At 42.2% G+C, this 12,500-nt stretch overlaps 1 protein-coding gene across 1 annotated transcript in view; it reads right to left on the bottom strand.

Annotated features, from left to right (window-relative positions):
• st8sia1 (ST8 alpha-N-acetyl-neuraminide alpha-2,8-sialyltransferase 1) overlaps positions 1 to 12,500 on the bottom strand; it is a gene marked incomplete at both ends in the record, with an annotated part of 40,124 nt that overhangs the window by 6,581 nt on the left and 21,043 nt on the right. The window contains one exon of the mRNA XM_083657315.1: positions 2,821 to 2,930. Within this exon, the coding sequence (XP_083513441.1) occupies positions 2,821 to 2,930 (110 nt within the window). The remainder of the gene's footprint in view (positions 1 to 2,820; positions 2,931 to 12,500) is intronic.

Genomic DNA, 12,500 nt, shown 5'->3' with positions numbered 1-12,500 from the left:
TGTTTTTATATCTATAGGCTTAATACGAAATAGTATTATAATGTAATAACTTGTTATACTACTATAATATTAATATCTATCTATCTATCTATCTATCTATCTATCTATCTATCTATCTATCTATCTATCTATCTACCTATCTATCTAGCGCGCGAGATGCTGCCTAGTATATGAAATGTGCATACTCAGATTATTTCCATAATACTATCACATACTATAGTTGTACCTAATACATTTATAGCATACTATATAAACATACTTACAAACATACGTACACACACGCATGCATTGCACGCCCCCCCCCCCCCCACAGACACACACTTACAGTACATACATATTTACAAACAAACACATAATTACGATATAAAATCCATTCTGTATCTATTCAATATCAGATCTTTAAACCTCCGTTTGAAACAATTTTTTAAATGATTAAGTGGTCTACATGACATCAATTCCTCACTAGTTATTCCACAGATTAGCTCCTTTAATGCTTATACAGTGATATTTAGTATTTCATTGTTTTTTTAATAAACATCTTCCTCTTAAGTCATGATGACTTTCTCTCAGTTTAAACAACTTTTGGATACTGTAGTAATTGGTTTTTGGCTCGGTACATGATTTGAACCGTTCTGTAGTGTAGTAAACCAAATCTTTAAATTTTAGTGTTTTTAGTTTGATAAAGTATGGGTGGATGACATGACATTTCCTTATCTGTGTCCTCCATAACTCACTTTAATGAGTTATGAACTTTAACTTTAATGGTTGTAAATCTATCTAATTCAAACAGGGGGAGTATTTCCCCTTGTTTATCTCAACACAGAATACTGTGTTAATTTATGGTGTAGCACTTAGACTTAACAGAGCTGTTACAGTCTCCCCTTACACTGGTTTACAGTCTCACTCGGTGATTGCCACAGCCATTTGAGATGACTACAAACACATTGATGTGATGGTGTATGAATGACAGAAAAAACACTAGTGAGCATACAGGCTTTTTAAAACCTTCTGATTGCAATTTGTGTGGCAGCCATTGTGCCATCTAACATCAAACACTCCCTTCTTTGTTATTATTATGATTATAATTAATTATGCAACTCAAATGGTTCAATGTGATTCTGGAGTCTGTTTTTGAGTCCTATCTCCTTTCATCTAAATCCATGTGGCCATTCTTCCTTCGTAGCTCTTTCCTGGTATTCTCAAAGTTCTGTTTCACTGAGCTCAAGTTCTAGCTTTGTTCACGTTCCCTCATGCTCAAGGTCTAATCTCAGCAGATCTGGCATCAGTTTTAGTTTCTCCCTTACTGTAGACTTTGCTGTTCGAGTCGTTCAGCCTCAAAGATAAATATATCAAGACAGTATAGCTTTCACCTTCTCAGGGAGGATCACAGCTTCTTCGGGGATGGTTTCCTCCTCTATCAAAGCCGCTACAAATGTCTTTGATAACTTGTTTCGAATGGGACGACACCTTTATCTTATCTTATATTCATGAAATTTGAATGATTATTCTGTTTTAGATCCAGATAAAAAAAACAAGTATTATCATTCATTGCATCTCTCATCTCAATGTGTGAGACAAGACATTCTTTATGCTTTGTCTCTACTTTTTTCTAGTTCACGCTTTTCTCCTTACTTTCTTTTCTTTCCCATTATCTCTGTCTATTTCAATTTAGCTGACTCACACCTAGCCTCCTTTCTTGCTTGCCCTGACAGTGGCCCATTTTTTCTCACTCTCTCTGATGGCTGCTGCGCCATTGGCTGCTCTCTCAGGCCCCAGTGAGGGCGCTGCAGCCAAATCATGTTTGGAGTGGACGGGCAGTGAACCGGTCATATGCAGAAGAAGAAGAACTGGACGGACAAACCCCTCTTTATTTGTCACACGACACGCATTAAATGGTAAATGGTAAATGGCCTGCATTTATATAGCGCTTTTATCCAAAGCGCTTTACAATCAGTAGGTAGTCTACATTCACCCATTCATACACCGATGGCGGCAGGCTGCCACGCAGGGTGCCTACACACCATCGGGAGCAAGGAGGGTTAAGTGTCTTGCCCAAGGGCACAACGACAGCAGCTGGGAGGGAGCGGGGATCGAACCGCCAACCCTTGCGTCGTTGGCCGACCCGCTCTACCTCCTGAGCTAAAGCCGCCGCATTACAAAACACGCATGCGGCCAGCCACACACACACTCATGCCGACGATGGCCAGTGAAATACTCTCTCTGCTCATTTTGACCCTGGCATGCCCTTCCTCCGGGGGGCAGCCAGGAGCAGTGAGCAGCTACAGCGTACAGCGCCCGGGGACCATCTTCTGTCACCGTCGCTGGTCATCAGGCAGCGATCTTCTTGCATGTTGTTAGTGGGGGTTCATATACTGTACGTATGGGGAGGAAACCCCAGGGGAGCACGGGGAGGAAACCCCAGGGGAGCACGGGGAGAACACGCTAACTCCACACAGAAAGGCCCTTTCACAAGATAACCCACCTGGGCACCATAGGCACTTGAGGACATGGGGGGGACTACACCCCCAGCAGAACAGCATCCCGGAATCGAACCCAGGACCTTCTTGCCGTGAGGCGACAGCGTGAGGTGACCCGGATGTATGCCGGTCTGTAGGCCTTTGCCGGCCCCGAGCATGTATGCACACACACACACACACACACACACACACACACACACACACACACACACACACACACACACACACACACACACACACACACACACACACACACACACACACACACACACACACACACACACACACACACACACACACACACACACACACACACACACCAGGGTTCCTTGTCCCTCCTCACCGCATGATGAAGTCGGCCTGGTCAATGTCCCGTCCACAGCGGCTGTGCCTCAGGACGCCGCCGTTGCCCACCACTGCACACTTCTTGAGGGGAAGCTGCAGAGGATTGTCCTGGGGAGAGGGGAACATGTCAAAATGATGCTTTTGAGGAGGGAAACACGTCCATATACACATGCACGGTCACAAAGGACACAAACACGTGACGCGCAAAAACCATAGACTGACCATAGACCTCCTAAATATGGACAGAGTAAAGGCCTAAACAGACTCGTCCGTCCGCCTCGAATTGGAGCCGTCTCGCCGTCTGCCGGGGCCAGCGAGCCTTACATGCTAGGACGCCACTACACCCTCCCTCCTCCCACCCTCCACCAATTCGAGGAATTACAGCTTTCAGTATCATGTCCGCGGCTTCCTCTGCCCGAGCCCGAGCCTGCCGCCTGGCAAAAACACACACACAAATGCACTGAGCGCTGCTATCTGAGTCGTCCTGTGTTGGGCAAAGAGCGGGACCTTGCTAATATCCCTTCACATCCTGTCTGTGCACTGATGAATTATTCTACTGCTCTTCGCTGTGTTTGTGCCTGGTCTCCCTGTCATCATGTCAATTACAGCAGTCTAGCCTACCACAGCGTTAATGTGAAGCCATTATGGAGGACACTGAATTGCATGTTGCCTTGTGCAGCAGGAGATAGCAGTATTCTCCTGTATTCAACTATTTGCATTTCCAGTCACCTTGCATTTTCCAGTTACTTTATGCAAATGAGGTCCGTGCCCCGCACCTCCCCGGCCTCCCGAACATACAGTATTCTGCTTTCTGTCAGACCTGAACATACAGTATTCTGCTTTCTGTCACACCTGAACATACAGTATTCTGCTTTCTGTCACACCTGAACATACAGTATTCTGCTTTCTGTCACACCTGAACATACAGTATTCTGCTTTCTGTCAGACCTGAACATACAGTATTCTGCTTTCTGTCAGACCTGAACATACAGTATTCTGCTTTCTGTCACACCTGAACATACAGTATTCTGCTTTCTGTCACACCTGAACATACAGTATTCTGCTTTCTGTCAGACCTGAACATACAGTATTCTGCTTTCTGTCAGACCTGAACATACAGTATTCTGCTTTCTGTCACACCTGAACATACAGTATTCTGCTTTCTTTCAGACCTGAACATACAGTATTCTGCTTTCTGTCAGACCTGAACATACAGTATTCTGCTTTCTGTCACACCTGAACATACAGTATTCTGCTTTCTGTCACACCTGAACATACAGTATTCTGCTTTCTGTCAGACCTGAACATACAGTATTCTGCTTTCTGTCAGACCTGAACATACAGTATTCTGCTTTCTGTCAGACCTGAACATACAGTATTCTGCTTTCTGTCAGACCTGAACATACAGTATTCTGCTTTCTGTCAGACCTGAACATACAGTATTCTGCTTTCTGTCAGACCTGAACATACAGTATTCTGCTTTCTGTCAGACCTGAACATACAGTATTCTGCTTTCTGTCAGACCTGAACATACTGTATTCTGCTTTCTGTCACACCTGAACATACAGTATTCTGCTTTCTGTCACACCTGAACATACAGTATTCTGCTTTCTGTCAGACCTGAACATACAGTATTCTGCTTTCTGTCACACCTGAACATACAGTATTCTGCTTTCTGTCAGACCTGAACATACAGTATTCTGCTTTCTGTCAGACCTGAACATACTGTATTCTGCTTTCTGTCACACCTGAACATACAGTATTCTGCTTTCTGTCACACCTGAACATACAGTATTCTGCTTTCTGTCACACCTGAACATACAGTATTCTGCTTTCTGTCACACCTGAACATACAGTATTCTGCTTTCTGTCAGACCTGAACATACAGTATTCTGCTTTCTGTCACACCTGAACATACAGTATTCTGCTTTCTGTCAGACCTGAACATACAGTATTCTGCTTTCTGTCACACCTGAACATACAGTATTCTGCTTTCTGTCAGACCTGAACATACAGTATTCTGCTTTCTGTCAGACCTGAACATACAGTATTCTGCTTTCTGTCACACCTGAACATACAGTATTCTGCTTTCTGTCAGACCTGAACATACAGTATTCTGCTTTCTGTCAGACCTGAACATACAGTATTCTGCTTTCTGTCACACCTGAACATACAGTATTCTGCTTTCTGTCAGACCTGAACATACAGTATTCTGCTTTCTGTCACACCTGAACATACAGTATTCTGCTTTCTGTCAGACCTGAACATACAGTATTCTGCTTTCTGTCAGACCTGAACATACAGTATTCTGCTTTCTGTCAGACCTGAACATACAGTATTCTGCTTTCTGTCAGACCTGAACATACAGTATTCTGCTTTCTGTCAGACCTGAACATACAGTATTCTGCTTTCTGTCAGACCTGAACATACAGTATTCTGCTTTCTGTCACACCTGAACATACAGTATTCTGCTTTCTGTCAGACCTGAACATACAGTATTCTGCTTTCTGTCAGACCTGAACATACAGTATTCTGCTTTCTGTCAGACCTGAACATACAGTATTCTGCTTTCTGTCAGACCTGAACATACAGTATTCTGCTTTCTGTCAGACCTGAACATACAGTATTCTGCTTTCTGTCACACCTGAACATACAGTATTCTGCTTTCTGTCAGACCTGAACATACAGTATTCTGCTTTCTGTCAGACCTGAACATACAGTATTCTGCTTTCTGTCAGACCTGAACATACAGTATTCTGCTTTCTGTCAGACCTGAACATACAGTATTCTGCTTTCTGTCAGACCTGAACATACAGTATTCTGCTTTCTGTCAGACCTGAACATACAGTATACTGCTTTCTGTAAGACCTGAACATACAGTATTCTGCTTTCTGTCACACCTGAACATACAGTATTCTGCTTTCTGTCACACCTGAACATACAGTATTCTGCTTTCTGTCAGACCTGAACATACAGTATTCTGCTTTCTGTCAGACCTGAACATACAGTATTCTGCTTTCTGTCAGACCTGAACATACAGTATTCTGCTTTCTGTCAGACCTGAACATACAGTATTCTCCTTTCTGTCAGACCTGAACATACAGTATTCTGCTTTCTGTCACACCTGAACATACAGTATTCTGCTTTCTGTCAGACCTGAACATACAGTATTCTCCTTTCTGTCACACCTGAACATACAGTATTCTGCTTTCTGTCAGACCTGAACATACAGTATTCTGCTTTCTGTCAGACCTGAACATACAGTATTCTGCTTTCTGTCAGACCTGAACATACAGTATTCTGCTTTCTGTCAGACCTGAACATACAGTATTCTGCTTTCTGTCAGACCTGAACATACAGTATTCTGCTTTCTGTCACACCTGAACATACAGTATTCTGCTTTCTGTCAGACCTGAACATACAGTATTCTGCTTTCTGTCACACCTGAACATACAGTATTCTGCTTTCTGTCAGACCTGAACATACAGTATTCTCCTTTCTGTCACACCTGAACATACAGTATTCTGCTTTCTGTCAGACCTGAACATACAGTATTCTGCTTTCTGTCAGACCTGAACATACAGTATTCTGCTTTCTGTCACACCTGAACATACAGTATTCTGCTTTCTGTCAGACCTGAACATACAGTATTCTGCTTTCTGTCACACCTGAACATACAGTATTCTGCTTTCTGTCAGACCTGAACATACAGTATTCTGCTTTCTGTCAGACCTGAACATACAGTATTCTGCTTTCTGTCAGACCTGAACATACAGTATTCTGCTTTCTGTCACACCTGAACATACAGTATTCTGCTTTCTGTCACACCTGAACATACAGTATTCTGCTTTCTGTCAGACCTGAACATACAGTATTCTGCTTTCTGTCAGACCTGAACATACAGTATTCTGCTTTCTGTCAGACCTGAACATACAGTATTCTGCTTTCTGTCAGACCTGAACATACAGTATTCTGCTTTCTGTCAGACCTGAACATACAGTATTCTCCTTTCTGTCACACCTGAACATACAGTATTCTGCTTTCTGTCAGACCTGAACATACAGTATTCTGCTTTCTGTCAGACCTGAACATACAGTATTCTGCTTTCTGTCAGACCTGAACATACAGTATTCTGCTTTCTGTCAGACCTGAACATACAGTATTCTGCTTTCTGTCAGACCTGAACATACAGTATTCTGCTTTCTTTCAGACCTGAACATACAGTATTCTGCTTTCTGTCAGACCTGAACATACAGTATTCTGCTTTCTGTCAGACCTGAACATACAGTATTCTGCTTTCTGTCAGACCTGAACATACAGTATTCTGCTTTCTTTCAGACCTGAACATACAGTATTCTGCTTTCTGTCACACCTGAACACACAGTATTCTGCTTTCTGTCAGACCTGAACATACAGTATTCTGCTTTCTGTCACACCTGAACATACAGTATTCTGCTTTCTGTCAGACCTGAACATACAGTATTCTGCTTTCTGTCACACCTGAACATACAGTATTCTGCTTTCTTTCAGACCTGAACATACAGTATTCTGCTTTCTGTCACACCTGAACATACAGTATTCTGCTTTCTTTCAGACCTGAACATACAGTATTCTGCTTTCTGTCACACCTGAACATACAGTATTCTGCTTTCTGTCACACCTGAACATACAGTATTCTGCTTTCTGTCACACCTGAACATACTGTATTCTGCTTTCTGTCAGACCTGAACATACAGTATTCTGCTTTCTGTCAGACCTGAACATACAGTATTCTGCTTTCTGTCAGACCTGAACATACAGTATTCTGCTTTCTTTCAGACCTGAACATACAGTATTCTGCTTTCTGTCACACCTGAACATACAGTATTCTGCTTTCTGTCAGACCTGAACATACAGTATTCTGCTTTCTGTCACACCTGAACATACAGTATTCTGCTTTCTGTCAGACCTGAACATACAGTATTCTGCTTTCTGTCACACCTGAACATACAGTATTCTGCTTTCTTTCAGACCTGAACATACAGTATTCTGCTTTCTGTCAGACCTGAACATACAGTATTCTGCTTTCTGTCACACCTGAACATACAGTATTCTGCTTTCTGTCAGACCTGAACATACAGTATTCTGCTTTCTGTCAGACCTGAACATACAGTATTCTGCTTTCTGTCAGACCTGAACATACAGTATTCTGCTTTCTGTCACACCTGAACATACAGTATTCTGCTTTCTGTCACACCTGAACATACAGTATTCTGCTTTCTGTCAGACCTGAACATACAGTATTCTGCTTTCTGTCAGACCTGAACATACAGTATTCTGCTTTCTGTCAGACCTGAACATACAGTATTCTGCTTTCTGTCACACCTGAACATACAGTATTCTGCTTTCTTTCAGACCTGAACATACAGTATTCTGCTTTCTGTCAGACCTGAACATACAGTATTCTGCTTTCTGTCAGACCTGAACATACAGTATTCTGCTTTCTGTCACACCTGAACATACAGTATTCTGCTTTCTGTCACACCTGAACATACAGTATTCTGCTTTCTGTCAGACCTGAACATACAGTATTCTGCTTTCTGTCAGACCTGAACATACAGTATTCTGCTTTCTGTCAGACCTGAACATACAGTATTCTGCTTTCTGTCAGACCTGAACATACAGTATTCTGCTTTCTGTCACACCTGAACATACAGTATTCTGCTTTCTTTCAGACCTGAACATACAGTATTCTGCTTTCTGTCAGACCTGAACATACAGTATTCTGCTTTCTGTCACACCTGAACATACAGTATTCTGCTTTCTGTCACACCTGAACATACAGTATTCTGCTTTCTGTCACACCTGAACATACAGTATTCTGCTTTCTGTCAGACCTGAACATACAGTATTCTGCTTTCTGTCACACCTGAACATACAGTATTCTGCTTTCTGTCACACCTGAACATACAGTATTCTGCTTTCTTCAGACCTGAACATACAGTATTCTGCTTTCTGTCACACCTGAACATACAGTATTCTGCTTTCTTTCAGACCTGAACATACAGTATTCTGCTTTCTGTCACACCTGAACATACAGTATTCTGCTTTCTGTCACACCTGAACATACTGTATTCTGCTTTCTGTCACACCTGAACATACAGTATTCTGCTTTCTGTCACACCTGAACATACAGTATTCTGCTTTCTGTCAGACCTGAACATACAGTATTCTGCTTTCTGTCAGACCTGAACATACTGTATTCTGCTTTCTGTCACACCTGAACATACAGTATTCTGCTTTCTGTCAGACCTGAACATACAGTATTCTGCTTTCTGTCACACCTGAACATACAGTATTCTGCTTTCTGTCAGACCTGAACATACAGTATTCTGCTTTCTGTCACACCTGAACATACAGTATTCTGCTTTCTGTCAGACCTGAACATACAGTATTCTGCTTTCTGTCACACCTGAACATACAGTATTCTGCTTTCTGTCACACCTGAACATACAGTATTCTGCTTTCTTTCAGACCTGAACATACAGTATTCTGCTTTCTGTCAGACCTAAACATACAGTATTCTGCTTTCTGTCACACCTGAACATACAGTATTCTGCTTTCTGTCACACCTGAACATACAGTATTCTGCTTTCTGTCAGACCTGAACATACAGTATTCTGCTTTCTGTCAGACCTGAACATACAGTATTCTGCTTTCTGTCAGACCTGAACATACAGTATTCTGCTTTCTGTCAGACCTGAACATACTGTATTCTGCTTTCTGTCAGACCTGAACATACAGTATTCTGCTTTCTGTCAGACCTGAACATACAGTATTCTGCTTTCTGTCAGACCTGAACATACAGTATTCTGCTTTCTGTCACACCTGAACATACAGTATTCTGCTTTCTGTCACACCTGAACATACAGTATTCTGCTTTCTGTCAGACCTGAACATACAGTATTCTGCTTTCTGTCAGACCTGAACATACAGTATTCTGCTTTCTGTCAGACCTGAACATACAGTATTCTGCTTTCTGTCAGACCTGAACATACAGTATTCTGCTTTCTGTCAGACCTGAACATACAGTATTCTGCTTTCTGTCACACCTGAACATACAGTATTCTGCTTTCTGTCAGACCTGAACATACAGTATTCTGCTTTCTGTCAGACCTGAACATACAGTATTCTGCTTTCTGTCAGACCTGAACATACAGTATTCTGCTTTCTGTCACACCTGAACATACAGTATTCTGCTTTCTGTCACACCTGAACATACAGTATTCTGCTTTCTGTCAGACCTGAACATACAGTATTCTGCTTTCTGTCACACCTGAACATACAGTATTCTGCTTTCTGTCAGACCTGAACATACAGTATTCTGCTTTCTGTCACACCTGAACATACAGTATTCTGCTTTCTGTCAGACCTGAACATACAGTATTCTGCTTTCTGTCACACCTGAACATACAGTATTCTGCTTTCTGTCAGACCTGAACATACAGTATTCTGCTTTCTGTCAGACCTGAACATACAGTATTCTGCTTTCTGTCAGACCTGAACATACAGTATTCTGCTTTCTGTCACACCTGAACATACAGTATTCTGCTTTCTGTCACACCTGAACATACAGTATTCTGCTTTCTGTCAGACCTGAACATACAGTATTCTGCTTTCTGTCAGACCTGAACATACAGTATTCTGCTTTCTGTCAGACCTGAACATACAGTATTCTGCTTTCTGTCACACCTGAACATACAGTATTCTGCTTTCTGTCAGACCTGAACATACAGTATTCTGCTTTCTGTCAGACCTGAACATACAGTATTCTGCTTTCTGTCACACCTGAACATACAGTATTCTGCTTTCTGTCAGACCTGAACATACAGTATTCTGCTTTCTGTCACACCTGAACATACAGTATTCTGCTTTCTGTCACACCTGAACATACAGTATTCTGCTTTCTGTCAGACCTGAACATACAGTATTCTGCTTTCTGTCAGACCTGAACATACAGTATTCTGCTTTCTGTCAGACCTGAACATACAGTATTCTGCTTTCTGTCAGACCTGAACATACAGTATTCTGCTTTCTGTCACACCTGAACATACAGTATTCTGCTTTCTGTCAGACCTGAACATACAGTATTCTGCTTTCTGTCAGACCTGAACATACAGTATTCTGCTTTCTGTCAGACCTGAACATACAGTATTCTGCTTTCTGTCACACCTGAACATACAGTATACTGCTTTCTGTCAGACCTGAACATACAGTATTCTGCTTTCTGTCACACCTGAACATACAGTATTCTGCTTTCTGTCAGACCTGAACATACAGTATTCTGCTTTCTGTCACACCTGAACATACAGTATTCTGCTTTCTGTCACACCTGAACATACAGTATTCTGCTTTCTGTCAGACCTGAACATACAGTATTCTGCTTTCTGTCAGACCTGAACATACAGTATTCTGCTTTCTGTCACACCTGAACATACAGTATTCTGCTTTCTGTCACACCTGAACATACAGTATTCTGCTTTCTGTCACACCTGAACATACAGTATTCTGCTTTCTGTCAGACCTGAACATACAGTATTCTGCTTTCTGTCAGACCTGAACATACAGTATTCTGCTTTCTGTCAGACCTGAACATACAGTATTCTGCTTTCTGTCAGACCTGAACATACAGTATTCTGCTTTCTGTCACACCTGAACATACAGTATTCTGCTTTCTGTCAGACCTGGCTGTATTTCAGTCAGAGGCACGGATGAGAAGTGAGACTCCTGGCGGAAACAATTGTCCTCATTATTCCCATTGGAGTGCACACATTTGAGAGAACACACACATGCATACACACACACGCACGCACACACACACACACACGTGCGCACGCGCACACACACACACACACACACACACACACACACACACACACATGCACACACACACATGCACACACACACACGCACGCACGCACACACACACATGCACACACACACACACACACACACACACACCTCTACTTGCCCCAGGGTCTCTGCTGGACCGTGACGGGGGTTGAGTCAGAGCAAACAATACCTTGCTAACAGCACACCAAGCAGGGGGGAACCAGTGAGCCGGGCCAGGGCTAAAACCTGAGTGGGGGGACGCTTATTGCGGTAACACATAGTCAAACTTTAATTCAGGAAACCTAATAATAATCTGACCCAACTTTATACCTTTTCTGGACTTCAATTTCTTGACTGGTTTCGCAGATTTCGGTTTGGTTTGCTCAGTATGATGTATGATCAGTGGCTAGGCTAGGCTATAACAAGGGCTTTCCACAAATATTAGTATTCTTCCCTCTGTCAGTATCACAATATGAAACAACACTAGGTCTACAATAGGGCTGGGCAATACGGGCAAAAAAAATCATATCTCCGTATTTTTAGGCTGAATAGCGCGACATGATAAACATCTGAGTATTTTCTACTAAGTGCGCTAAATGTTCAGTTGTAAAAGTCAAAGCCACATGTGAGATGTCACATGCACAACAAAACAAGACTACTTGACTGACCATATACCAACATCCATATTGCGATAATATTTTAGTGATGACTATTGGTACTTCCACAAAATATTTACACAATGAGATTTTTGATCAATAATCATTAGTAATGTGGATATAATGACTGAGTGGGGGGGGTGGGGGGTAA

The sequence above is a fragment of the Poromitra crassiceps genome, assembly GCF_964638095.1.
Source record: "Poromitra crassiceps genome assembly, chromosome: 2".
In the NCBI taxonomy this organism is placed as follows: Eukaryota; Metazoa; Chordata; class Actinopteri; order Beryciformes; family Melamphaidae; genus Poromitra; species Poromitra crassiceps.
Note: the sequence above shows the minus strand (reverse complement) of the source record. Positions and strands in the feature narration are given on the sequence as shown.